The sequence below is a fragment of the Phalangium opilio genome, unplaced genomic scaffold (genome assembly GCF_054372755.1).
Source record: "Phalangium opilio isolate 3A_F unplaced genomic scaffold, DU_Popi_V2 ptg000014l_1, whole genome shotgun sequence".
Lineage (NCBI taxonomy): Eukaryota > Metazoa > Arthropoda > Arachnida > Opiliones > Phalangiidae > Phalangium > Phalangium opilio.
The window spans coordinates 317,895-345,606 of record NW_028324149.1 but is presented as its reverse complement, the minus strand read 5'-3'; the positions used below and the strand labels follow the sequence as shown (position 1 = coordinate 345,606).

General features: G+C 37.4%; 4 protein-coding genes and 1 long non-coding RNA gene across 6 annotated transcripts; 2 read left to right on the top strand and 3 right to left on the bottom strand.

The window, feature by feature from the left end:
* The first annotated feature begins 108 nt into the window (after positions 1-108).
* On the top strand, positions 109-2,369 carry Naa60 (N-alpha-acetyltransferase 60). Its single transcript, XM_089865087.1, has 5 exons — positions 109-264; positions 401-678; positions 754-850; positions 914-1,158; positions 1,269-2,369. The coding sequence occupies exons 2-5, from the start codon at positions 439-441 to the stop codon at positions 1,401-1,403; spliced, it is 717 nt and encodes a 238-aa protein (XP_089721213.1). The 5' UTR covers positions 109-264; positions 401-438; the 3' UTR covers positions 1,404-2,369.
* Trm1 (tRNA methyltransferase 1) lies at positions 2,308-8,453 on the bottom strand. The gene is made up of 11 exons (XM_089865086.1): positions 7,814-8,453; positions 5,503-5,614; positions 5,236-5,435; positions 5,057-5,172; positions 4,874-4,986; positions 4,663-4,811; positions 3,481-3,973; positions 3,342-3,415; positions 3,152-3,271; positions 2,960-3,074; positions 2,308-2,479 (listed from the first exon to the last, which is right to left on the bottom strand). Exons 1-11 carry the CDS (start codon positions 8,119-8,121, stop codon positions 2,420-2,422), a joined length of 1,860 nt encoding a protein of 619 aa, XP_089721212.1. The 5' UTR covers positions 8,122-8,453; the 3' UTR covers positions 2,308-2,419.
* Positions 8,454-8,589: 136 nt separating this feature from the next.
* On the bottom strand, positions 8,590-10,360 carry LOC149704951 (uncharacterized). 2 transcript variants are annotated; one of them, XR_016381467.1, is made up of 4 exons: positions 9,784-10,360; positions 9,502-9,729; positions 9,242-9,416; positions 8,590-9,174 (listed from the first exon to the last, which is right to left on the bottom strand). XR_016381467.1 is itself a non-coding variant. In XM_089865088.1 (3 exons), exons 1-3 carry the CDS (start codon positions 10,095-10,097, stop codon positions 9,359-9,361), a joined length of 600 nt encoding a protein of 199 aa, XP_089721214.1. In that variant the 5' UTR covers positions 10,098-10,360; the 3' UTR covers positions 8,590-9,358. The 2 variants fall into 2 exon arrangements, 1 of the variants encoding a protein (XP_089721214.1); XM_089865088.1 differs by having other exon boundaries at positions 8,590-9,416.
* Positions 10,361-14,444: 4,084 nt separating this feature from the next.
* Positions 14,445-15,838, top strand: LOC149704950 (uncharacterized). Its single transcript, XR_016381466.1, has 3 exons — positions 14,445-14,940; positions 15,013-15,587; positions 15,654-15,838. It is a non-coding gene; the product is annotated as an uncharacterized LOC149704950 (long non-coding RNA).
* Positions 15,839-20,357: 4,519 nt separating this feature from the next.
* Positions 20,358-27,712, bottom strand: LOC149704949 (nose resistant to fluoxetine protein 6-like). The gene is made up of 15 exons (XM_089865079.1): positions 27,098-27,712; positions 26,886-27,028; positions 26,713-26,815; positions 26,320-26,416; positions 26,104-26,252; positions 25,704-25,865; positions 25,552-25,645; positions 25,361-25,450; positions 24,866-25,040; positions 24,724-24,803; positions 24,490-24,633; positions 24,295-24,418; positions 23,523-23,697; positions 23,324-23,466; positions 20,358-23,177 (listed from the first exon to the last, which is right to left on the bottom strand). Exons 1-15 carry the CDS (start codon positions 27,336-27,338, stop codon positions 23,073-23,075), a joined length of 2,025 nt encoding a protein of 674 aa, XP_089721205.1. The 5' UTR covers positions 27,339-27,712; the 3' UTR covers positions 20,358-23,072.

Sequence of the window (27,712 nt, the reverse complement as noted above, 5' to 3'; positions counted from 1 at the left end):
TAAAAAATATGACTCAAAAGTTTCCCTTCAATAGAAACGACTGATGGAGAGGTTTCAACTACTATGCCTTTTGTCCTCCTTGTCTGTTAGCCATCCATCCCATTCCCATTAGGTAAGTTAGCGCGTTAGTGGAGGGTCGGGTGTTTGCTTGGCGGCCCCTAAATGTAAATTTACCCAATTTCTAGCATATCAATTGTAAATAATTTATAAAAGTCACTTGTATATTCTTGAAAACATCTTCTAAAACTAAACAAACTCCTAAAGGTACGCAACTTGTAACTTTACATCGATAAATTATATCCTAAGCTAAGCCTTGTCAATTCTTACCAACAACAAGCAACCAGTCCAGTTTCCAACTTAACCTTTTAAATGATTCCGTATTTCATTTTACACTCTTCAGGCATTGCTTTATTTATCAAATGGGTTTTGAGGGACTGAATGAGCGTTCAGGTGCCCCTTTGCAATGACACCAACGTCCAGTTACGCTTTCTCTGCCCCGATGATATGCCAGAAATCAAGAGACTATGCACCGAATGGTTCCCTATAGAGTATCCCGACACTTGGTACGAGGAGATAACTTCCAATACGAAATTCTTTAGCCTGGCTGCTGTTTTTAAATCGCGAATAATCGGTCTTATAGTCTCCGAAATAAAACCTCAATCAAAATGCAACAAAGAGGTTGGTTATAGCCAAGGCCTATCCCTTAAGAATAGTATTAAAATTATAATCCCCTTGTTAAAAAAAATGTCACAGGATCAAGGCCTATTGGCTTCGTACTTTCCCAAACGTTCCGAAGTGGCTTATATATTAACTTTGGGTGTCGTCAGAGAATATAGGAGAAATGGAATAGGTATTAAATTAAATTAAATACATTACCTTATTAACATTACCTGAACTTTCATTTCAATTTCAGCGACAATGTTGCTAGATAATTTAATAGCCCACTTAACATCAGGCCAAGAGAAAAATGGCAATACTTGTAAGGCAATTTATTTGCACGTCTTGACGACTAACGCCTCGGCTATTCAATTTTACGAGAGGCGAATGTTCTCCAGGCATAATTACCTGCCATTGTATTATTCCGTAAAAGGAGTTGGTAAAGATGGCTTCTCTTACGTTCTCTACATCAACGGGGGTTGTCCCCCCTTCTCTGTGATATATCCTTTTCAAAGATTTTTCGCTACAATCTTTAATTACCTTTGTACACCCTTACAAAGGTAAAAAGCATCTCTCAAAAAAAAGCTCCCTTAACATTAAGTAAATGCACAGATTATATGAAATCCTTTGGCCAATTTCTCATGAAATTTAAGCCTTGTTCCATACCAAAGCGAATATATCGTCACATAACCTTTTTAATGAGTAAAGTCTGGAGTGGACGCGTCACCATGGGGATTCTACGATGAATATTTTTAACAAACGCGCGAATAAACAGTATAAATAGCTAAATAAATAAACACCGTACAATGTAAAATATATATTAATGCCTATTAACGCAAAACGCTTAATTGAAATTTCTCCCAAGTACGTCCGTCGTATTTCTATTTGTTTAATATGTACCCTAAAATACACCCTGTTACAATCTTTAAAGGGGCCTTTCCAACACCTAAGCCTTGGCTCTTATAACACTAAGCCTGTGCTCTTATAACACTAAGCCTGTGCTCTTATAACACTAAGCCTGTGCTCTTATAACACTAAGCCTGTGCTCTTATAACACTAAGCCTGTGCTCTTATAACACTAATAGCGTTTTCCTTTGGGTCCTCGCGGAGCGCTCCCATGGAGGAATAAAACTTGGAGATCCTATTCTTCAAAAACAGTCTTTAACGAAGCTGAAAACTACTACTACCATTTTTATTGCTCCTTGGGAGCGCTCCGCGAGGACCCAAAGGAAAACGCTATAAGCCTTGGCTCTTATAACACTAAGCCTTGGCTCTTATAACACTAAGCCTTGGCTCTTATAACACTAATCCTGTGCTCTTATAACACTAAGCCTTGGCTCCTTTGTTTTAAGGCCCCTTCCAAGGTTGCAACTGGATCAAATTTCTGTATCTGTGTGTGTGTGTGTGTGTGTGCCAATAATGTTAACTAAAATCTTAACCTTTCCAATTGTTTTTTCGCATTTGTTTCAAACTAGTCCATGACACATGGTCAAGAATAATGAATATATTTGCCCCCTAAACTTGTTTGCCAAAGGCTGAAATTTTACACTGCGTTAAAAATAATCTCCCCCCCCCCCCCAGAGTTTATTAATCTAGAGGCGGCTCAATCGGAATATTAAATATTATTCATTAAATTTGTAAATTAACCTGTTAATTAAAGTTTCTTTATTTGTTGCGAAAAATAAATATCATACTAAGTTTAGAAAAACAAATCTGACGTACCGTGATTTATTTACATTAAAACTAAAAGCAACTTCCAGTTTTAGGTTTCTTTCTTTGTCTCGTGAGAATATTTGCAATCTTCTCCCAAGTCACATTTGCCCTAAAGTTATAATAACTTTTAGTACTATTCCTTGGTAACAAAGGCTTAACTGAACTGTTCCCATGGAATGTAGGACATAATCCCCCCATTTGAGAAGAAAAGGACATAATCCCCTCAGGTAGGAGACAAAATCCCCCGAACAATTTCCCCCCGAATGGATGCCGAAGACAAAATACCCCCAGCCCCAGGACAAATTCCCCCCAAACTGTGTTCTTCGGAAGAAAATAAATGTAAAAAATAATATAGGGGGATTTTGACTAGAGCGTAGGGGGATTTTGCCTACAGAGTGGGGTGATTTTGTCTTGATAGTGGGGGGATTTTGTACTCTTAACTTGGATGGGGGGAAATGACCGGTGGATTTTGTACGTTTTTAAAAAATGGGGGGATTATAACCGGGGCTCTTTTGTCTTGGGGGTATTTAGTCCGTATACCGTTCCGAAGACCCTAATACGTGACACAAATCCTTAACTATAAACTTGCCTTCTTAAATCTTTTACACGGTAATGACTTTGTGTCTTCAGTGTCGGCGTTTTGCACTTTCTTACGTTTGTCTTGTTTCCTCAAGGCTTTCTCTATTGGTTTCTCAGCCCACAGACTAAAACATAAACGCAAGTCAAGTCACTTACCTCGGCAATTCAATTCTTACTCCATTAAAGACTAGGCCTATAATACCTCGTTTGTGATCTCATTTTCGGACCCCAATACTTTTCGGGATTAATTTGAAATCGAAGTAAATTCTTCTCTCTCGATTTTGGATTTCCATCTGGATGTTCCTTGAAAGATATTTCATGACTACAAAAACAACAAGTTGAACATTGACATCTCCGTTAAAACGTATCATAAACGTTTCTAAATTGTTTACGTTATTGATTTAGATAAGATTCTGCTTGCGGTTGAACCTTCTTTCGGTTGGCTTTTCTTCTCTCTCGATTCAAACTAAGGTAAAAGAACGGTAATTAAGGGTTTTTCTACAGTTTGTTCAATTTAAAACCAAAACTCACGAGTTTTCTGACGATATCCCACAACAGTTCGGATGGCGCGTTGGTCTTAATAGAATTCTTTGCCGCGTGACTCATACTGACTTTATAACCGGCATTCAAGATGGCCGAATTAAAGTGTACCAAACTTGGCATTTGAACGTGAGCGATCGCGCACATTCTATCCAGGACATAATGCAATGGTACATCGTCTAATTCCTCCCGAACCAAATGAAGCATTCCCAATATCCTTCTTCCCGTTTTAAATTTCGACAATTCAGATTCTGATTCCAGTGTCTTTATTAAATCATCCACAAAGGGTTTATTATGGATATTCCCGCTCCAAATTGGTCCCCCTAACTTATGGGTACTCCCGCAATGAACGCATTTTTGCGTCACAGGGGGTCCGATCGCTGGCGAATATGAATATTGCTCGTTTTTGCGTTTTTCGCATTCTCCTAACGGTTGCAAGTAAAACGTTTCGCAACCCGAACATTGATAAACCATAGACGTCTTACTGCAATTAAAATCACGCTGATGAGCTAAGCTTTAGTGTTTGGGGGGAGACTCGGGGTTCGGCGGGCGTTGGGCGGAGACTCGGGGTTCGGCGGGCGTTGGGCGGAGACTCGGGGTTCGGCCGGCGTTGGGCGGAGACTCGGGGTGCGGCGGGCGTTGGGCGGAGACTCGGGGTTCGGCGGGCGTTGGGCGGAGACTCGGGGTGCGGCGGGCGTTGGGCGGAGACTCGGGGTTCGGCGGGCGTTGGGCGGAGACTCGGGGTTCGGCGGGCGTTGGGCGGAGACTCGGGGTGCGGCGGGCGTTGGGCGGAGACTCGGGGTTCGGCGGGCGTTGGGCGGAGACTCGGGGTTCGGCGGGCGTTGGGCGGAGACTCGGGGTGCGGCGGGCGTTGGGCGGAGACTCGGGGTTCGGCGGGCGTTGGGCGGAGACTCGGGGTGCGGCGGGCGTTGGGCGGAGACTCGGGGTTCGGCGGGCGTTGGGCGGAGACTCGGGGTTCGGAGGGCGTTGGGCGGAGACTCGGGGTTCGGAGGGCGTTGGGGGGAGACTCGGGGTTCGGAGGGCGTTGGGGGGAGACTCGGGGTTCGGAGGGCGTTGGGGGGGAGACTCGGGGTTCGGCGGGCGTTGGGCGGAGACTCGGGGTTCGGCGGAGACTCGAGCCTTGGCCTGTTGAGCTAAAGACATTCATCTTACCTGGCACTTCTTTTGACGACTTGTGGGCTTGTCCACACTTGAACAAAAATTCTAATGTAGAAATCGACACTTAAAGACAGAAATGGTATAATATATCTTCCATAGCGATTACAATGGCTTTCTATGCATTGTAAAGTTATCCTCAGCGCCTGATATCAATATAAACCTCGTTACAACTTCAAAATCAAATGTAATAAAGCTGAAACTCAACCATTTCGTGACAACATTTTGACTTCAAAGAGACTGAGCCGTACTTTGCATAGCACGTTTCGCTACTATTTCCACATAAAACGGCCATATCGGTACAAGTTACCATCAGCAAACCTTCATAGTCCATAAATAAATAAATATAATTTTGCCTAGCTAGGTTATAAGCCTAACTTTAACCACTTACCGCCGTCTTTCACACACTGAACCGCAGCGTCTAAAAATATCGAGGGCGTTCCGTAAGGATCTATATCAACTACTTGGAACTGTTCCCCAAATTTCCTATGTTTGTACATCAATAACCTATGACAAAATATTCATTTTTTGGAACTACTTTTTACCCAAACTTTGCAATTATAGTCTTACGAGGCGTCTGATTCGGACCAATTAACAATGTCCTCCACGTTATTATGCTTAGCATTTCGTCTAATGCTTTCAACAGCTTGACGCGACATATCGTTGCAAACAATACAAATGTTTTCTAGACCTAGTTCTTTAGCGTAACGAACGGATCGCAGCCCAGATGCGGCTAAAGCTTCTAAAATCGTTACTTTCTTATCCACTTCCTAATAAAGATTTATAAAATTGCATCGCGCCTTAAATTCGCCTTAATTTTTCTTTCTTCAAACTGACCTCTTTCTCATATTTTTCACGTTTCACTTGCTTATCAACAATTTTAACTAAACCCTCTTCTAATCTTTTATGCGTCCATCCTGAATTTATGTATTGTTTTATGACGGCAATGCTTTAATAATGTTAATTACATTTAATCGTAATATTGAAAGCTATATTTAGAGCTACCGAGGAAAATTGTTTTCACGCTATAGGATAGGCAACTCCCTATCTCGAACGACAGCTTATTGAGAAAATCCCTGAAAGTACTGCGCGATTAACGTAAATAGCAACTAGGGTAGGGATGGCCTCCATTTTTCAAGATGGCAGCGGATTACAAAAATATTTCTTAATGATCATCTACTAGTTAAGAATAACGTCCCTGCGAAATTTCAACTTCCTAGGTAATTTCTGGGCGTTAAATTATAAGTCAGCCATGATATAATTGTGGATGGAGCTAAAAAGAAAGTGGTAATCTTTCCGCATTCCCAAAATAGTCGGCTTCTATTGTGTCGATCATTTCCGGTACCATTTTTCCGCATTCTCAGATTGTCGGTCTCTCTAGTGTCTGTCTGGGGAATGCTACATTCCTGGGGAAAACCCTCCTGAAGGACGTTCCCAACCCGTTGGTATGTAGTATCTGCACTGTTAAATCGGCATCCTTGAAGTTTAGCCAGAGCCTCGCAGCTGGGAAACCCCACCGCGCCGGCGCCCAGACTTCAAAGCTCAAAGGTGCCGCCTTCCCTTCCCTTCCGAATACCGGGGAATCCCCATGGAGTATATATTTGGAAATATTGTTAGTTGACCGTAAAACCCTATAAGAAGTTGATGATTTAGGCCTTCGCGTTAGAGACAAGTTTAACGGGAATTTTGAAAATAATAGTATTTTTTTTTTTTTTTTTTTTTTAATAAAAATAATAAATTTTTATCGTAATGGTGGAATTCATAAACGTCGGACTATTATTATTATTATTATTATATTGCGCGCAACGCCCTGCCTTTGCCTGTACTAAATAAGTGTTCTTCTTATCTGTTCCACCCTGAAAAATTAAAATGCTAAAAGCTCATTTTGTATTTGTTCGCCTTAATCATGGATTAACTAACGCTAGGGATTGTTCACTAACTGGGTTTCCCATGTAATTCTATCGCCAACTACATGTTCCGAATTATTCCTTGATTCCCCTCTTCATTCCCCCAATTTATTGGACCAAAAAGGATGTAGATATAGCGCCATCTCTCGGCAAAATAAATAGTTTTGCCCAATTTAGGTAGTATTTCAATTTTGACGTCATAGACCACGTGATATTTGGTCCAATTTTCTTATAACTTCCTGTTAGGGATAGTAGCTGCTGCTAGGGGGCGTTTGGAACATGCATGTGTTATCTTTCTGGGGGAACGAACTATCCCTAGGTTAGTTAATCCATGCCTTAATTATTTGACACGGATAAGTTTTTACGAGAATATTTTCTATACAATTTCGTACGTGAAAATGTAAGCCCAATTATCTCGAAACTCCGCATTTATACCCGTTTTTGTTGTAAAATTTCTAATCATAACAAATGTTTGAACTACGCAATTAAAACCAAATTTCCCATATCGATTAAACTTAATTTCAAACTGCAATACGTATAATAATTTCTAATTTCCGGCCCTTTTTGGGTTTGAAAAAGTGTCCTCGTTTCGCCAAGGATTGTGAATAAATGCAGTTTTTTAAGGACTGTGAAGCAAAACTCGTTTTTGTCTAATAGGGACTTGGCAATTCGGGCTTAACTCCGCCCCCAGCGCCATTATGGTATGTTTTTTTAACAGAATGAAAGCTATATAAGCCCCTCCTCCTGGTATGTTTTTTAGCACTAATGGAAGGTAGCCTGATGTTGCATGACGTAGTACTGCCAAGTCCCTATTCTGAATATACTCTGTTACAACATCGGTTGTCAGCACGCGCAAAGTTAGGTCTCTATGCAACTTAGGATTAAGCGTGCTGACAAGAGACAAAAAACATCAGAATTTAAAATATCCACGGTTTTTTTCAGCTCGAGTGGACGGACCTCTAGACTTTAGTTTCAAATACGTGTAGTAAAGTAGGCTGTAGCAATTTCACACGTACTTGAAACTAAGCTAAAAAAACTGGCGGATATTTTAATCGTGAAGTTTTTCGTCTCTTGTCAGCACACAAAAAGCTAGATTACATAGAGACCTAGGTTTTCGCGTGCTGACAACCGATGTTGTAACAGAGTATATACAGAATAAGCTGTCGTTCGAGACAGGGAGTTGCCTATCCTATAGCGTGAAAACAAATTTCCTCACGCGAATTCTTTATCCATGTACTTACCTTATATCTCTGTTAAATTCTTGGACTGGATTATAAAATACATCATGTGTACTCGGAAATAATATTTCCGCTTTGCCCTCGGTGACAACTGTGTATGGCGTTTTATCGATGCTTATTGTGGGGAAAGTCGCGTCCTTTATGCTAGACTCTTCCATACTTTCACCTACTAGTCTTTTACTTTGATGTAAATAGGTTATCGGCAATGTGAAGACGATATGTTTACAACTTTCAAAGATACTAATGCCAAAACTCTTTTTCGCTATATTTGTTAATTTTAACCGATAAATGCCGTCTAAAAATGTAAACATAACCTAAGTAGCACGCCTTAATAACAATTTTCAATAATTTAACTTTTTGAATTTCGGTTTCTACTTGTTCAACTGTGTTCACTTGTCAACTCAATAATTCTTATTTTACACGATTGTACTTTTAATAATTCACACACTTACTTAAATTTCGCTTAGATAGAAGACCGACGGAGCAGTGAGTACAAACCATGTGCTTCCAAGCCGCGCTCTCACGAATTTTTGCGATAACTTCAGAATTACTAGCAGACGACTAAAGAAATTACTAGCCTCGAAGGGGATAGCGCACCATAACGTGCCGGATAAAGTAGAGACATAAAGAAATTACTAGCCTCGAAGGGGATAGCGCACCATAACGTGCCGGATAAAGTAGAGACATAAAGAAATTACTAGCCTCGAAGGGGATAGCGCACCATAACGTGCCGGATAAAGTAGAGACATAAAACTAATGATATCAGTAGTAGAATAAAGTTATTTCTAGGCATATAGGAGAATTGCGCTGCGTATTTTCGTAAGCAGTGCGATTTCTCCGGAATAATTTAATGGCATCATTTTTATACATTCTTAAAGTTTCGAACAGATAGATTTATTTTTAAATGGACCTAGATTATCTTTTCATGACTAAATATTGTAATATACAACAGGTACACTTTGTAAGAATAGAATTATTCGCGCTGCGTGCGTGCCCTCTTAAGACCCCGCCCACCCGTACCCTCTTAAGACCCCGCCCACCCCGTTCCGTTTCCAGTTAAAAAGATAGATTTGATTGGAAAGACTAGAATTTTAAAAGAAAACTTCCACTAATTCAGTGTTATCCCGTTAAAAATTAAGTAATTAAGCATAACCGCGATTAACACCACATTTCCTGTTAAAACACCCATATAAGACTTTTGTGGAAGATCAATGTTTAAAGAATGAATAAAGAGAATTCTTAGAATTATTTAAACAACCTTTTTCTTGCCCTAATTTTCACTGGGATTTCAATTACATCGTGTCCTTACCAAAGCTTAAAGCAATTAGATTAAATCCAGGCTTTTCATTTAGCCCTACCGGTTCCTAAAACGCAAAAACTTTGTCCACCTGTGATTTCATAAATGCTGATAGATCATGTTTAAAGTCCTACCAGATAGCAAAGTGCACCGAGTGAATCTATACAGTATAATATATATTTTCATGTTTTTTATAACAGTAATCTGAGAATAATTGCCATTGGGCAGCGTTTTTAAATAAAATGGACCAATCAGGGAGCCCCTCTTCTCTCCTGATCTTTGAAATTCATTGTACTTTCATCATTGTCACTGCGTAAGGCGAAAGAATTTGTCTTAACTCAAAAAAATTCCTTCTCAAAGCCATCAAATGTACAAATATTTTAAAACAACCTACTTTGTTTCATCTGGCTTTGATAGGGTATATCCCTTGATGCCTTGAAAGTGAATAGGTTCAATACTGGAGCCATAAAGAGCCTCTTCGTAACAGGGAGGTGGGTGATTGGGTGGTGGAATACCAACACTGTACATTATATTTGGAGGCAACAAGTGAGACGTCGTTTGAGTACTGCATTCCCCCGCAATAGAATCGTAACTCGGGGGTAGAATATAGTTCGCTGGATCTCTAAAATATTCATTTTAAGAACCCTATTCATTAATCAAAACTAGTGTTTTTTACCTTGGAGATGGAATGTCTTCGACTGGACTGTTAAATTCTTGTTGTCTTCTAGTTAGGAGCGCAACCATGGATTGTCTCCTCGCGTAGAGTGTAGTTTTGACGACTACCATCAAACCGGAACACAGAAATATGGGTCCTATCAGCCACAAATGGCCCAAACTTACTACAAAACCAACATCACCACACAGTGAAAGAACCGTAACTGCCGCGCCAGTTGCGAACAAAACTGCCGCTAACGTAAAGTAACAACAAGTAATACAGTTGCAAACGCAAGATCCGCGATTAACAGCGTCAATTCGCGTATTTGTTGACATTTTTCAAATATTTCAATGAAAGTTTCCCACGTAACACCATTGGGCCTTGGCTTTGGGTGTAACGCAAAATATGTAAAGGTTTACGCCGAAAACCACCCGATAAGTTTAATATTTTGGGTATCAATAGTAATAAAAACGATTCAATTGGTTAATCTGAAGTGTAATTAGAGCTTAACAGGTTTGATTATACGATAAATTACAATTTTGTCAGAAATCCCTTTAAATTTTCAAAAACACAAGCAACAACAACAACAATTCAACATTTAACGTAGCAGCCGACGTTCACAAAATGGGTCACGGGGTCGGGGTGGGTCAGCCGGGACACTACTAACCAGGCTGGGAAATAGCACACTTCCTCTGGTCCAAAACCAGTTTATTAATTGCTTGGACTAGTTTTTTAATTCAAGAAGTGGGGGTTACTGGTCCTCGGGACCAGTTTATTAATTGCAAATCTATTGGAGAGCAAAGGCTGGGACCACTCCGGAGACCAGTAAATTATTTCAGACACTAGGGGGTCACTGGTCCAAAGGACTAGTTTAAAAAATATCCTTATTTCCCAGCCTGCTACTAACTTGCGTAAGTTTGCAGCATACCAATTTTTTTGCATAAGGCCGCCATTTTCAAAAGTTAGCTTCCAAAATACTAATTTACATAAATTCTGCAAACTTTTTCTTGCTTAAAGCCAGTATTTTCAATAGTTTGCAGCCAATATACTAATTAGCATAAACTTCCCCATGCATAAGGCCACTAATTTCAAAAGTTTGCTACAAGAATACTAATTTGCATAAATTTACCAAAAACTCGATGAAACTCATGGTTTTTTCAAGGAAACCTATTAAGTTATTTACGTTCATAAATTAGCGATTAATTTTATACCATAATATCAAGGGTTTCACGGTTTCAAACCAAATTTATATTGTGCATAATATTATATAACAAGCAAACTTGATGAAACTCATGGTTTTTTCAAGGAAACCTATTAAGTTATTTACGTTCATAAATTAGCGATTAATTTTATACCATAATATCAAGGGTTTCACGGTTTCAAACCAAATTTATATTGTGCATAATATTATATAACAAGCAAACTTGATGAAACTCATGGTTTTTTCAAGGAAACCTATTAAGTTATTTACGTTCATAATTTAGCGATTAATTTTATACCATAATATCGAGGGTTTCACAGGTTTCATACCAAATTTGTATTTTGCATAAAAAGTATAAAACAAGAAAACTCGATCAAACTCATGGTTTTTTCAAGGAAACCTATTCAATTATTTACGTTCATAATTTAGCGACTACTTTTATACCATAATATCAAAGGTTTCACAGGTTTCAAACAAAATTTGTATTTTGCATAAATTTGATATTTAAAGCAAACTTGATGAAACTCACGATTTTTTCAAGGAAACCTATTAAGTTAGTTACAACGATAATTTAAAATTTCCATTTTGGATTTATATAACCATTCCACAATTGAAATTTTTATTTTCTTAACATTTGAGTTATTAACAGGGATTTTTGACATGCATAATGTTTAACAAGGGATGGTGGAATAAAGTATAAATGGATATAGGGGTCTGGGAGTCTTCGACTGCCTGTTCTTAGCTTAGCTTAGCTTAGCTTAGAGTGGCTAGAGTGGTTTAGAGTGGCTTAGCTTAGCTTAGCTTAGAGTGGTTTAGAGTGGCTTAGAGTGGTTTAGAGTGGTTAGAGTGGTTTAGAGTGGTTTAGAGTGGCTTAGAGTGGTTTAGAGTGGTTTAGAGTGGCTTAGAGTGGTTTAGAGTGGCTTAGAGTGGCTAGAGTGGTTTAGAGTGGCTTAGAGTGGTTTAGAGTGGTTTAGAGTGGTTTAGAGTGGCTTAGAGTGGTTTAGAGTGGTTTAGAGTGGTTAAGAGTGGCTTAGAGTGGTTTAGAGTGGCTTAGGGTGGCTAGAGAGGTTTAGAGTGGTTTAGAGTGGCTTAGAGTGGTTTAGAGTGGCTTAGAGTGGTTTAGAGTGGCTTAGAGTGGTTTAGAGTGGTTTAGAGTGGTTTAGAGTGGCTTAGCTTCGCTCATGGTTTTTTCAAGGAAACCTATTAAGTTATTTACGTTCATAATTTAGCGACTACTTTTATACCATAATATCAAAGGTTTCACAGGTTTCAAACCAAATTTGTATTTTGCATAAATTCAAGAGATTTGAACCAGTGGATTCACTATTTGGGCCAAAAACGTTGATAAAAAAGGTCCCCTCCCATAGACGCCCATGTTAAAACCAGACGGGTTTGAAAGTTTAGACCGAACCCATGCTATTTGCCCATAGCGGTCCAATGTATGCTAATTAATTATAATTAATTCCCAATTAGCAGTAAAAGAATTAAAATTAAATGGAAAATTACTGATAACGTGGAAAAATACTGATAACGTGTAAATACTGATATTGTGGAAAATTACTGATATTGTGGAAAATTACTGATATTGTGGAAAATTACTGATAACGTTCTTTCCCAGTTAGGTTTAATTTGAAAAAGCGTATCACCGTAATTAGTGGAACGACTAATTATCTGCTAAGGGTACGGTCTTGCTACCACTTTCATTCGTGTCCGTAAAGTTTTTTAGGTCAGAATCTTTCAATTTTATTTAAATTAATTGATATTTTAATGTTGAATATACAGGCTGTTTCTGAAATGTCTATCAAAAATTAAGGGGGGCTGTTAATTAATTACGCAATTAAACGCCTCAAACGTCAGACGATATTTTATTTTTCGTCTTCCAAACATACAGGGTGTTTCTGAAATGTTTATCAAAAATTAAGGGGGATGTACTATGGACGATTTTGAGTCGAAAATGTTCTATGACATTTTGCTGTCCTCGCCATCGTTTTCAAGTTGTGTTTTGAGTGTTTTACGGAAGGATTTAAATCTTCAAATTTCTCTACTATGTGATGATTTTCATTTTTTATAAAAAAAAACTATTATAGCTGAAGACTTTAAATTTTACAGGATAATATCAAACCTTTCAATACACGTCTCATTAAAAATTCAAGAGATTTGAACCAGTGGATGCACTATTTGGGCCAAAAACGTTGAAAAAACTGGTCCCCTCCCATAGAAGCCCATGTTAAAACCAGACGGGTTTGAAAGTTTAGACCGAACCTATGTCACGCGCCGCATTCGCGAGTTAACATGTAAAAAAAATCGTTTGAACGGGCTTCTAGAGCGCGTGCAGCCAGCGTGCGTGATCAAGTGGGTTATACTTCAACTAATGCAAAATCACAGAAAATAGGCCATCCTTTGAAATATTCAGATGCAAATTAAACTTAGTGTGCAAATTGTCTAGATCACAAAAAACTAACGTACGCGGTTTTTATTCTAACACATTTTTGCGAATTAGCTGTAACTATAGTTTATCACATCCACTTTCCCTACGTTTTTCGTTCATAATATGCCATTTGCAAACCTGGTTCTTTAATGTAAATTTACAATAGCGGGTAATCCATGCAACTATTTCACAATACCATGAATCTTCCTGTTGTTGTATAGATTCATGACAATACTCACTGTATCTTACAAAATAAATGTATAAATTAAAACTAAAATAAACTTTCGACGCTATCATTTTTACTTATTAACATACAAATTACCAAAAGCACTCATCTTTGCTATACCAAGTAGCTTAAAGGTTTCGGGTCATTTAACAAAATACTGCATTTTAAATGAACATCTGGTGTCCATTATTTCTTGACAAAACTGGGTTTGGTGTTGGATTTCCTGCAATAGACTACCTTTCTCTATTTCGTGTCGGTTGTCGGTGCTAGGTTGCTATCAGGACAACATGGACGTGTTTAGGATAGTTTTCACACAGGTAATCCAGGCTAACTTAAACCATTACATTAGCCAAAAAAATACGCTAACTATGTATGTTTTGCCGTTAAAGACCCCATATTGGTCTACAATAGATCTTGTAGATTTTTCAGTAACCGGTCATTTAAAGTTCATGGCAGAAGCCCTCATTCAGGGAATGAAAGTACCGTACGTTAAAATTTAATTTATGAAGATAATAGAGCCCGCAAAACCTTTCCAACTTACCTGAACTAAAAACTAAAATTACAAAGGGTGTTTCTGAAACGTCTGTAAGAAATTATGGAAGTGTTCTTTGTGCGATTATCCGTAAAACACTACAATCATAACACAGAAACGGTGGTCCGGATTGCAAAATGTCATAGTACATTTTCGACTCAAATTGGCCCAAAAGGACCATCCCTATAATTTCTCGCAGACTTTTCAGGAAGATTCTATATAACTAATCCGCTACTGCTAGGCACAATGTCACCATGGTGGATGGTTTCATAAACCGCGGGACTGTTTACGGGCCTAACAACGGAACTGGGATGCTTGGCAAATTGTTAACGGGGGTTAGGAAGAAAGACAATGAGTTATCCTCGAGAAATCTAATTGATTAGAAACGTTTTTGCAGGAAGGAGACGTAGCTTTAAGCTTATTCACGCCAACTTATTCGACGTTCCAGTACATTGACTACACGAATACAATATTCCCAGATCCGTGGGTCATTATTAGCACGGGACATCATAAGAACTTAGACTCTAATACCTTTAGCATCTTTCGATGTTTCACTGTCGAAGTAAGTGAATTTCCGGGGTCTATAGTCCATAAGAGATTTATTAAAAAGACAAAAGACGAATAATAACCTCGATGTTTTCTTCTGTAGCTCTGGATTACTTGTTTTTGTTTCTCTTTCCTGATTCCCTTGGTGGTTCACCTTTTGGACAGACGAGCTAACAACGCTAGAGATCGCATTCTAACCTTGTCGGAACGGATTTTCGATTACAATCAGCTACTGGTTGTCAAAGGTGAGCCATTTCTGAACTAAAATTTGGTGAAACTTAATTGCATTACACTAACGGTGTTGAATTTTCCTGAAGATATGATCCACGAGTCCCCAACTCCGGCCATCAAAATAATCGAGGCTTGTTGGTTCTTCTATTGCCTTCTGATATGCGCCTGTCTCAATGGACTTTTGCTGTCCCGGTTAACGGTGCCACCCGAGAAGATAAAAATTGATTCCATTAAGGACATCAACACCTACTTCGACAAAGTCAAAGTGTTGGTGCCCAAGGACTCTTCTCTCGCGGATATCTTAAATGTACGCGAGGATGTCTGATATCTTATATTTCTTAATAATCTTATGTTAGATTTTTTTTTCTCTTCAGTCTTCACCCGATCCGAACATTAGGAAACTTAAGGAACAAATAACGAGGACCGATGGTTTCTTCAATTTCGACGACCTTGATTTCTTTGGAACTCTAGAAGGTTTCGCGGAGGGAGAACTACTCGCTTTTCTACCCAAGACCTTTTTGGTTGAATTTCTGCCCATTTTAGGGGATAATCCAGACCCAAAATTCAAATTCCACTTGTCAGCTCAAGAAATCGATTTCAACACCGCACTTCCCATACGCAAAAACTTAACCAACAAAGTAAAGAGAAGAATTCGGAAAATGTAAGAGACGGAAGAATTCACTATGTTATTTTCATAGTTTCCTGATAAACCATTTACTTTTTTTAGTGGCAACTACGCCTTTGAAAGTGGGTTGGCATTTTACTCGTATGACTTGGTAACTTTTCAATACCATAATTGGCGCGGAAAGACGGATGATCCCTCAGAAAGCGTTAAACAATTAAAAATTGAGAATTTTCACTTTGGCTTCTTCATTTTAGCTGTTGGCTTTACCCTTTCGATTTTGGCTCAGACATACAGTTTGTACTTTAGAATTCAATGTTAAATACTATGAAGAAAATTATCCAGTTTAACAGAAAAGACACGTATTAACTCTCGAATAGTTAAGTCGTGTATTTATGGTTATTAGTTTAAAAAAAATCTTGACACTCACAATACTCAATAAATTAAAAATGGTTCCTCATGTTTCCGAGTTAAAAACACACGTGGCACAAATACAAAATACAAATAACTTAAACCAATCCATAAGCGCTATGATAAAAATGACATAATGCTGCCTAATTTTTTTAACAATTTATATCCACAAGAGTTGTGTTCTTGGTAATGTATTGTAAAATTTGTTCCCCATTATAACCAATGTATTTGTTGTTTAAACCTTAGACGATATGTGTAAACAAAAATTGTGAATTTGTTTGATGGAATTAAATATATATTAAATAAAGCAAAAGTCGTTAAGTTTCTCTCGAACAAATCTTAAAATTAAGTCGCTAAAAAATCTCGTAATTTAACATTTTCATATGCAAATTATACTTAATGGGAGAAAAGTTAAGGACGCTATACAATAAGCTCTTCCGTTAATTTTGCTTTGAAAGTTTACTCCATTTAGCAATTTAAAATGACCAACACTATATTCACTATATTAAATTTGCATATATTTTTCGAATCATTCATAGGAAAAAATTAGCATATCATTAGCGGGCATGGTACCATAAAAGTAAATATAAAACAAGGTAATTCAAGTTAACTATAGCGCAAAACTATAGCGCAGTATGTAATGGACGGGGTAGCGATAACAATTCAAAATGAACACTGAAGTCTTCAGAGCCATAACCATTGAAGCTAAAAACGACATAAACACTTTCAACGCTTCCATCTTCGAAATATTGACATAAAGTTACCAACACCACTCAGTGAAGCGCGTTCGACATTATTTACACCTGGCACTTTCCCGAGTAGCTAAAAGGTTTTTGCCTAATTTCAGATGAAAACAGGGATATTTCGTAAGAAAATACCGCATTTAAAATCAACATCTGCTGTTCATTAATACGCAACAAAACTGGGATTGCTTTGAGGTTCCGCAACAGACTATCTTTCTTCATTTCGTGTTGATAGTCGTTTGCTATCAGGTGAAGATGGACGTGTTCAGGCTTGTTATAACACAGGTAGACCAGGCTAGCTTAAAGGGACTGCAAAGAAGGCATCGGCGGGTGGGTAAAAATTATTTGAAATACCTCACAGACATCACGTGATGCCAAGATACAAAGACTCCTCATGGAGTGGAACTGGACATCTAGTCCTTGTTTTTCGCGAGATTGCAGCGCCAATTCCATGAAGTGGTACTTTTCGAAATAAAACGAACTAAGCTTCTTTGGACCACGCCTCTCGTCGGTCACGTGCCTCTGACGTATTTCAAATAATTTTAACCCACCCGCCGATGCCTTCTTTACAGTCCCTTTAAACCATTAGACACTGAACACTTCGGGGACAGTATTACACACACTAGGACCAAAAAACAAGCTCATTCGTATGGTTTTTCTTTATAGTTTCCATATTGGTCTACGATAGATGTTGAGGATTTCTCAGTAACTGGTGGTCATTTGAAGTTCATGGCAGAAGCCCTCCTTCAGGGAATGAAAGTACCGTATGTTCAAAGTTTACTAATGAAATCTAAAAAAAACTTAGCAAAGTTCGCGGAACCTACTGAAATAACCAATGGTTTGAGAAAGACTTACAGGATCGTCCCAAAAACTAAAAAGATTAACTGCATAATCCGATACTGTTAGGTACAATGTCACTATGGTAGATGGTTTCATAAACCTTGGAAGTGTTTACGGGCCAAACAACGGTACCGGGATGCTTGGCAAATTGTTAACCGGGGTCAGTATGAAAAGCATAAGGTCATCCTCGAGAGAGTTATTTGATTAGAGACCTTTTTGTAGGAAGGAGATGTAGTTTTAAGTTTATTCGCGCCAAGCTATTCGGCGTTCCAGTACATTGACTACACAAATACAATTTTCGCTGATCGGTGGTCCATTATAAGCACGGGACATCACAAGAACTTAAACTCCAATACCTTGGCCATCTTTCGATGTTTTTCCACAGAAGTAAGTCAATAATGGTTGGGTGTCTATTCCCAACCAAAGAAGTCTGTACTAACCTCGATGCGTTCTTCTGTAGCTCTGGATCACTTGCTTTAGTTTCTCTTTCCTGGTTCCATTTGTGGTTCATCTTTTGGACAGACGAGCTAACAACGCTAGAGAACGTCCGTTAACTTTGTCGGAACGGATTTTCGATTACAACCAGCTACTGGTTGTCAAAGGTGAGCCATTTTTGAACTAAAATGTGGTGTAACTCGCATTAATCTAGCGATGCTGTCTTTCCCTGAAGATATGGCCCACCGTTCCTCAACTCCGGCTATCAGAATAATCGAGGCTTGTTGGTTCTTCTATTGCCTTCTGATATGCGCCTGTTTCACTGAACTGTTGCTGTCAGAACTTACTGTGCCACCATCGAAGATCAAAATCGATTCCATTAAGGACATCAACACCTACTTTCCCAATAAAAAAGTATTGGTGCCCAAGGCCACTTCTCTCGCAGACGCCTTAAATGTATACCACTTCTCTTCAAATAGTGCAATATTATTCTAATATAATTTAATGGTCTAATTTGCTTGTGACAATCCCTTTGTGATGTGCTCTTTTCGGGGTCATGACTACAGTAAGGCCTTGTCCTACTGGGATATAACGATTTCTAGTGTCGCTACTATTTTTTCCTCGGAGATCAAACTCATTTATCTATAAAGGTTTTTGTTTCTTCCCTGAAGCCTTCGCCTGATCCGGATATCGTGAAACTTAAGGAGCAGGTAGTGAGGACCAATGGTTTCTTCAATTTCGACGACCTTGATTTTTTCGGAAGTGTAGAAGGTTTCGCGGAGGGAGAACAATTCGCTTTTCTACCCAAGGCCTTTTTCGTTGACGTTTTACCCATACTAGGGGATAATCCAGATCCAAAATACAAGTTCCACTTATCGGCCGAAGAAATCGTTTTCAACACCGCTCTGCCCATTCGCAAAAACTTAACCAACAAAGTAAAGAGAAAAATCCGAAAAATGTAAGAGAGAAGCATTCCCAGTGTTATCTCTAATGTTTCCTGATAAAACATTCACTTCTTTCAGTTGCAACTACGCCTTTGAAAGTGGTTTGGCATTTTACTCGTTTGATAGGGCAAGTTTTCAATATCAACATTGGCGTGGAAAGACTGACGATCTCTCAGATGACGTTAACAAATTAACAACCAACAACTTTCATGTTGGGTTCTACATTTTAGCTGTTGGCTTTACCCTATCGATTTTGGCTCAGACATACAGTTTGTACGAGAATGTTTTAAGTTAAATACTAATCAATACGATAGTAAAAAAAATTAGGTTTCAAAGGAAATAACATTGTAACTAGAATGTTTGTTCTGTATGTTGGCCAGTTTCATCGTGTATTTATAGTTATAGTTAACATAAAACAGCTGAAAAATCACAATACTTAATAAACAAAAAGTGTATTGTACGTTTCACTAGTTCTATCAATGTATTTGTTGCTTAAAGCTTTGACCATATGGTGTACTCACAAAAAATATATATCTGTGAACAAAAAGTGCGAATTGAGAAAACTTGATGTTCATATAAAATTGTTTGTTGGAATTAAATAGAAATTAATAAAAAGCATTTAAAAAACGTTCCTGTATTTCCTAGTTTTAATTGCAACGACCAATCAACCCTTAAAAGACGCCATTTAATCCTTGAAAGTTTAACTCCCAATAAAATATCCTAATTACTAAGCCTGTACGTTAAGATGTAAAAAATAAAGCAAGAGCCTGTTTCTCTCGTACTTAACTTTTCATACGCAAATTAGGCTAAATGGTCAAACTGTTAAGGGCCCTACAAAAAACATAAACGCTTCTCGGTCGATTTCCGTAGCTTGTAATATCAATGTAGTATAATAAACATCTCGCTGAAAGTCAACTTAGCATAACGTTCAATACTACATATAATTTCCATGTTTTACATGTCTTTCATTGGAAAAATTAGCATTCCATTTGCTGGCAGTAATAATAAAGATAAACTTAAAATAAGGTAACCAACTATATTTCACTAGCCTTTCTGTAACTTTCAAAACAAGTGTATAATGGACAAGGCAGCGTTAACCACTCAAAATGAACACCAAATGAAAGTTTTCAAAGCACTTTGTTTTGAACGATTACCATACAAATAGCCAAAAGTACTCAACAATAGTTCTTTGCACCTGGGCGTTATGGAGTAGCTAAAATGTTTCGGCTAATTTCAGAAAAAAACATTCAAAATGAATACGGAACTAAAGTCTTCAAAGCAATAACCACTGAAAACCAACTTTGAACACTATCATCTTCAAAATATTAACATAAAAATTACCGAAAGCACTCAACAAAATGAGTTTGACATCATTTACACCTGGGCTTTCACACGTAGCTAAGAGGTTTCGGGTAATTTGAGATACAAACGGAGATATTTACGAATTTGTTTTCAACAAAACACCGCATTTTAAATGAACATCCAGTGTTCATTAGTTCATAACAAAACTTGGTTTAGATTGGGGCTCTTCCTCCATTTCGTGTCGGTACTTGGTTGCTGTTGCCTATCAGGACGACATGGACGTGTTTAGGATCGTTACTACCCAGGTAAACCAGGCCCCGAGGGCGATAAGTATTACACACAACGAGGACAAATACTAAGATCATTTCTGCATTTTCCCGTTAAAGTTTCCATACTGGTCTATGATTGATGTAGAAGCTAAGGATTTTGAAATATCTGGTCACTTGAAGTTCATGGCAAACGCCCTCGTTCAGGGATTGAAAGTGCCGTATGTTTACTTTTGAAAACAAATAATAAATGTTATAGGAATAGCGGCACAATCAAAGTTCTTATTGTATAATCCGCTCCTGTTAGGTTCAATGTCACTATGGTGGACGGTTTCATAAACCTTGGAAGTGTTTACGGGCCTAACAATGGAACGGGAATGCTAGGCAAATTGTTAACGGGGGTTAGGAAGAATGCCAGTGAGTTATCCTATAGAGAAATCTAATTGATCAGAAACGTTTTTGTAGGAAGGAGATGTAGTTTTAAGTTTATTCGCGCCAAGCTATTCAGCGTTCCAGTACATTGACTACACAAATACAATTTTCGCTGACCGCTGGGTCATTATTAGCACGGGACATCACCAGAATTTGAACTCCAATACCTTCGCCATCTTTCGATCTTTCACCCCAGAAGTAAGTAAAAGTGCCTGATAAATTCCAAGGAGATGAAACAAATCTGTACTAACTACGACGTTTCGTTCCAAAGCTCTGGATCACTTGCCTATGTTTCGCGATAATAATTCCTTTGGTGGTTCACTTTTTGGATAGAAGAGTAAACAACGCCAGAAAACGTCCGTTAACCGTCTCGGAACGGATTTTCGATTACAATCAGCTTTTTCTGGTCAAAGGCGAGTCATTTCTAGACAAAATTGTAGCTTAACTTACATTAATCTAACGCTAATATATTTTCCTCGAAGATATGGCCTACAAGTCTCCAACACGGGCCATCAGAATCATCGAGGGCTGTTGGTTCTTCTATTGTCTTCTGATGTGCGCCTGTTTCAATGGACTTTTACTCTCCCAACTAACCGTACCACCCGAGAAGATCAAAATCGATTACATTAAGGACATCAACACCTACTTTCCCAATGCCATAGTATTGGTGCCCAAACACTCCTCTCTCGCAGACGTCTTAAATGTACACGAATCTACGTTTGAGATACAGAATAATTTTACTATCACTCAGTGGTTTCCCATATCCACCTGAATTACGATGACGCGAAATTTATAAACCAAAACATACCAATATTTATCGAATCGTCCGTCAACAGCCTACCTTGGCTCTGGCCCTTAGGATTTTTCGCACATGTCCAGTTCGACTGAAACCGCTATTATATTATAGAATTATAATAGTTTGAAAACATAGAAGCGACGCGAGGAATCTTTATGGTGGAGGGATTAAATTTAGCCTGTCTCATATCTCTCTATTGTCCTCTTCTCCAAGTACCGTATTTACTCACAGGAGAAGGAAAGAAATCTAATTCCCGTGTCGCTACTGTTTGGCTTCCAAATAATAAAAACTCATCGAAATACAATTTTTTTTCTTGATTTTCTCTCATCAGACTTCGCAAGATCCGGACATTGTTAAACTGAAGGAACAAATAGTAAGGACCAAAGGATTTTTCGACTTTGACGACCTTGATTTTTGGGGAAGTTTAGACGGATTCGCCGAGGGAGAACAACTCGCTTTCCTACCCGAGCCCTTTTGCTTTGACACTCTGCCCGTTATTGGGGCTTGCGTCGATCCAAGATTCAAATTTCACTTGTCAACAGTAGAAATAGTTTTCAACACCGCTCTGCCCATACGCAAGAACTTAACCGACAATGAAAAGAGACGAATCCGACAAATGTAAGAGAGAATATATTCTTCGCGTTACGACTCTATAATTTTAACTCGTTACAGCGGCAATTACGCCTTTGAAAGTGGTTTGGCATTTCACTCCGTTGACGTGGAACAATTTCGATACGCGCATTGCATCGGATCTATGGCAGAAATTCCAGAACCCGTCGTCAAATTGAAAACCGAGAACTTTCACGTTGGCTTCTACATCTTAGCCGTAGGCTTTACCACCTCGATTTTGGTTCAGATATACTTTTTGCGCAAGTACTTTCAAGGTTAAAACCATGTCCTCACTGACGAAGCGATACTAGTTTAATTTTTATAACTTAAACACCATTTCTTTACGGTTTATATAACAGACTTTTGTCTGTCTTTTAGTAACGTTTCGTCTGTTATTTACGGTAATATGACGCAATGCGAGGTTTCATAGCAATGGTCTAATATAAAGATAAACATCGAGGAGGATTAGGTAAGGAGTAGAAATAATGCGTTAATAAGACAGAAAGAATAGTGCAATGAAATTAGAAACACAATCGAGGGGAATTTATCTATAAAATTACAAAGATAGGTTGAAAATTAACTTGTCCTTTGAGTCACGGGTAAAGTCTCAAAAATTATCACAAAACTTCTATTCTCTAGTGTTTTAGCAGCGTAGATTAAAAAAAGGGTACTATACTATATTACCAGTTCTATTTTTTGTTTGAGTCGAGTCCAAGTCGCTAGAACTATAATTTCATGATTATTAATTACCGCAAACGTGCTTGTAATCTAGAGAATGGAGACTCAACAAGTATAAATAGCACGAGGGACGTCATAAAACTCAGTATCAATACCCCACAGTACAATGGAATCTGAAATGATAAAATATACTAGATTCTAACACAATTATGTATATATATATAAAGTTTCGCTTGTGTTCTATGCATTGCAAACTTTTGAGTAGTTAGTAATGTATTTATGGCTCTAGCTAATAAAAAAAAAATAGATTCAAACTCACAATGCTCAACAAAGTAAAGTTAAAGCTGTTCCTCAAGTTTTGGAAATAAAAACTTAGTAACAAAACGTGGCACAAATACGCGCAAAACGACAGACGACTTAAAGGAGTCCATAAACTCCACGATAAGAACGAGTTAATTTTGCCTAAATGTATATAATAATTCAATTTTAAATCACTTAATAGTGTAAACAGGGCTTACCCCCTAAGCCTAAAGAGCATAGAAATATTATCCAAGCCACGGACAGTCCCCAAGCGGTTCGTCCCAATGCATTGTACAATGCTTGACCAGTTCGGCCAATGTGTCTGTTGTTTATACCGTAGATGAGCGACAAACTCAAAAACGCGCTTATAATCCAACCCACAATTAAATATATCTGTGAAAAAAAAATATGTATTGTAATACTTAGATGTAAGTGTATAATTGTTTGGCGGAAATAAACATATTAAAACGTTTTTCCTTTAACAACTCAATTTTCTATAGTTTTTCCTTAAAAAAACTCAATTTTCTATAGTTTTTCCTTAAAAAACTCAATTTTCTATAGTTTTTCCTTAAAAAACTCAATTTTCTATAATTTTTCCTTAAAAAAACTCAATTTTCTATAATTTTTCCTTAAAAAAACTCAATTTTCTATAGTTTTTCCTTGAAAAACTTAATTTTCTATAGTTTTTCCTTAAACAATTCAATTTTCTATAGTTTTTCCTTAAACAATTCAATTTTCTATAGTTTTTCCTTAAACAATTCAATTTTCTATAGTTTTTCCTTAAACAATTCAATTTTCTATAGTTTTTCCTTAAACAATTCAATTTTCTATAGTTTTTCCTTAAACAATTCAATTTTCTATAGTTTTTCCTTAAAAACACTCAATTTTCCATAGTTCTTCAATAAAAATTCAATTTTCTATAGTTTTTCCTTGAAAAACTCAATATTCTACAGTTTCACCTTAAAAACGTCAATTTTCCAAACTTCTTACTTTCTTAATTTTGATTGGATTATTTCCTATACGTCGTAGAATGAAAGCCAATAGACAACCAACTAGAAAGGGCCCGCATCGAACGTGAGGCATAGTGTACATATTAGCAACCCTTTGCGTATCTCTATATAAAACAATAAGTAAATAAAACCACACTACAACAATTAACCTATAAAATAGAAAATGCAAAATTACAATTCAAGCGTGTCAATTGCCGTATGTAAATGAATATTGTAATAAACGATACTTATATTATCCCTGTAAAAAATACAAAACGAAGCTGTGGTCGATACGAGCCACAAGACTCCCAAAATAACGAAACCCAGAGGTGGATTCTTTCTACAGTAAACAACGCAAACTTATAAGGAACCTTACACAATAGACTTATGAATAATAATAATTTAAAAAAAAAACAGAAAAACAACGCACCGTTTTAGAAATACTAAAAAAACAGGACTTATCACAAATAACTGAGTGTCGACTGTCAGATACCAAGACCAGTTCATACACTAGGTTACGTAAAACATCGATTTAAAAAAGGTTATTACGCGCTAGTAATTAAAGTAATTACCAGCCCAAAGCCTTGTAATTTTGAGATATTGGTTACGTATAGTAAATTATACCACCAAGTAGTTCTACATATTTCGGTTTTTTGGTCAACTGAGAAATTCCAAAATGGACCTTCGCCAAAATGTTTCCAAATTGAAGCGTAAAAGAATAATACAAATCCATACGTCGGGGTTAACCTTAATTAAATGCCATATTATTTTATACAATTTGGTATTTTTTTTTTCAGATATTTCCGTTTCAAAGATAATAGTATATACTGACTGCAATCAAATAGACCATTTCGATACAACTAAAAGGGAAAGACAAGGGGGTAAAACTTTGCCTTCCATCTGGCTTTTTGGGGCCTGCGCTGTAGTCTTTTTGTATCATGAGCGCGCATGCGCAGAGATGGATGGCAATGTATCAACCCCCTTCTATGTCCCGATACTGAGGGTTGCCTAGCCCTTTTTATACAGTATCGATATCAGCTTACCAATGAATACCGGTAAGAACTAACCTTAGGAATCGATACAAATACATCAATAAAATTGATAAACACGATACCGAAGTTTGATTTTTAAGAAATGAGTACGCCAAAAGAAAACCACTAAGGAAACAAACAAACGAAAAATAAATTGCAATTTAAAAAACTTTCTAACTTAAAATCTAAATCAACTAGTTTCAACCCTTAATGAGTTCGACTCTTACCTCAACAAGAAAAAAGTATCTACACCAAAATTGCCGCCGGTTACAGCTTTAAAGTGCCATAAATCATTTTTGCCGATAATGTCGGATAAATTGCCTATAACAATACCCTTCCAAATTATTCAATATATGTTAAGTCGATTTTACAATCATACCGGTGACCCTCATTGTTCTGCTGACGATATGACCCAAAGCAATCCAACCAAAACTCAAAACCCGGATTCCATCTAAGCAACTGACACGTTGCCGATTCTGATTGGTCGAAACTTGAGACAAACTCGACAAACTTTTCATAATTGAAAAGCTAGTGACGAATCCTATAACAGTCAAATCTTACCGTGGTTCTAATCAGAACCCATACAAGAGCTAAGAACGTTCAGAGATTAGAAAAATGAAAGATTCATACGTTCTCAACTCATAAATGGGTTCTTCGTCTATAATATTTCATTTGCGGGCTAGTTTCCAAATTGTGGTAATTAAACATAATGGCAAATATCTTACATCTCCCCGATTTAGTAGCTAGTCCCTCGATTAAGAAAAAATTACCATAAATACCATATACAACTGTTTTAAAAGTTTTTTCAGGCTCATTTTTGGACTCGACATCTCCAACTTTCGTTTCGAAGTCTGATTTCTTAGAAACTTTGCGTATGTCTAATATCGTCCCGAACGTACATAGCAGAAATAATATGGCAATGACACATCTATAGGTCATAAGCAAATGCCTTAGGTAAGACTTATCAAAATTAACTTACGCTAGTGTATATTTACAAGCAAGCTATGGAAACGGAATCTAATTCGGTATTTTGCAAACATTTTAATTCCAACTGCGCATCCAATGGAAATATAAGTTGAAATAAAGACGTATCTATATATATTTATAAACGTTAATTAACATTAAATTTGTTGAAAATTAGCATTTATATTTCTATTAAACAACTCTGGAGTAGGGGGATAAAATTACGAAATTTAAAGTGTCCTTGATATACCAGAAAATTAAATACAGATCCTCATTTACGTCAACCCACGTGACCGTCAAATTGAACATTTGACCTTACAAAAGCTTTAGTTGATTAAAGCCCAATTATTTAGTATCGTTAGTTAATGAACTTGAGTCGCGACGTTTCGAAGTTGGTACATATTTCAGAGTTGACCAATTCTTACTTAAAAAACTATTTGCAATGTCGTTAAACGGTGAAGGTGAACAGTTTGAAGGCAAACAGATGCCAGATGTCAATGACAAACCAAGATGTTCAATTTTGGAACGCTAATAACGTCAATTTCAATTACAAAAGGAACTCCGTGTGGTTGAAACCATAGACATAATAAATACGTACATTCTTAAAGGTTACATTTAACATACAATAGTTATTAGGAACGCCTGAAAAGTAATTTGAATTCAAACACGAGTCGTAATCCCCAAGCCACTGTATCGACCCTTTTAAAATTGAATTTGGAATTTTTCCAAACGAATCAAACGCTAGGGAATGTTAACATTAACATAAATAGAAGGCATACTTTCAGAAAAACGGAAATAAACAGTAATTACTCGTTTCTAAGAGCCCCGATTTCAAAGACTTCAAAGTGTCACGTATTATGTCAACACATTTATCGTCTACGGGTTTACTAACCGCGTCGGAAAAGGGCAATACGTTAATTTTATGTAAAAATGGTGGTAATAGTTTTTCAAAAACAATATCGCTATAAATATGCGAGAGATCACGAAGATTATCGCTGGGTAATGGGGTCAGAAGCATTAAAACTGTAACTAACGCTAAAATTAACTTCATTTGAGAGTTTAATTTCACGGCTTTCGCCTGACACTGTTTCAAAGAAATATGATTTTATAAACTGTATTTCATTTCCGGAAAACCCGACAGGTGTTCTCACACGTACATAGATTAAAATGCTTCCTAGAATGTGTTTTTCATGTTAAAAGTGTTGTGAACAATCAGTAATTTTTCCAACAGAATTTTACAACGTAAATGAACCTTAAAACGGGGAGTTTAAACTAATTTTGACTTAATTGAAGTTGAATTTGCTTGTTTAGTAATTTGTATTTCGCGCCATTTCTGAAAGCTTACTTATTTACTGCCCTTTTTTTAAAGAAAGTATGTCATTCTAGGTACTGGAATTTATATAAATTCTTGGAGGCCTAGGCTTC

Excerpts from the sequence above, each read along its gene's own strand:
- Trm1 (XM_089865086.1), bottom strand. The coding sequence starts at position 8,121 with ATGTTTACATTTTTAGACGGCATTTATCGGTTAAAATTAACAAATATA. Across the intron at positions 3,974-4,662 it reads GTCGTCAAAAGAAGTGCCAG|TAAGACGTCTATGGTTTATC; the intron begins GTAAGATGAATG and ends TTTTAATTGCAG. Across the intron at positions 2,480-2,959 it reads CGTGTAAAAGATTTAAGAAG|GGCAAATGTGACTTGGGAGA; the intron begins GCAAGTTTATAG and ends TTATAACTTTAG.
- Naa60 (XM_089865087.1), top strand. The coding sequence starts at position 439 with ATGAGCGTTCAGGTGCCCCTTTGCAATGACACCAACGTCCAGTTACGC. Across the intron at positions 679-753 it reads AATCAAAATGCAACAAAGAG|GATCAAGGCCTATTGGCTTC; the intron begins GTTGGTTATAGC and ends AAAATGTCACAG. Across the intron at positions 851-913 it reads ATATAGGAGAAATGGAATAG|CGACAATGTTGCTAGATAAT; the intron begins GTATTAAATTAA and ends TTTCAATTTCAG.
- LOC149704951 (XM_089865088.1), bottom strand. The coding sequence starts at position 10,097 with ATGTCAACAAATACGCGAATTGACGCTGTTAATCGCGGATCTTGCGTT. Across the intron at positions 9,730-9,783 it reads GAAGACATTCCATCTCCAAG|AGATCCAGCGAACTATATTC; the intron begins GTAAAAAACACT and ends TGAATATTTTAG. Across the intron at positions 9,417-9,501 it reads TCAAAGCCAGATGAAACAAA|TGACAATGATGAAAGTACAA; the intron begins GTAGGTTGTTTT and ends CGCCTTACGCAG.
- LOC149704949 (XM_089865079.1), bottom strand. The coding sequence starts at position 27,338 with ATGAAGTTAATTTTAGCGTTAGTTACAGTTTTAATGCTTCTGACCCCA. Across the intron at positions 24,804-24,865 it reads AATTACAAGGCTTTGGGCTG|TGTATGAACTGGTCTTGGTA; the intron begins GTAATTACTTTA and ends TACGTAACCTAG. Across the intron at positions 24,634-24,723 it reads TTTTTAGTATTTCTAAAACG|AAAGAATCCACCTCTGGGTT; the intron begins GTGCGTTGTTTT and ends TGTTTACTGTAG.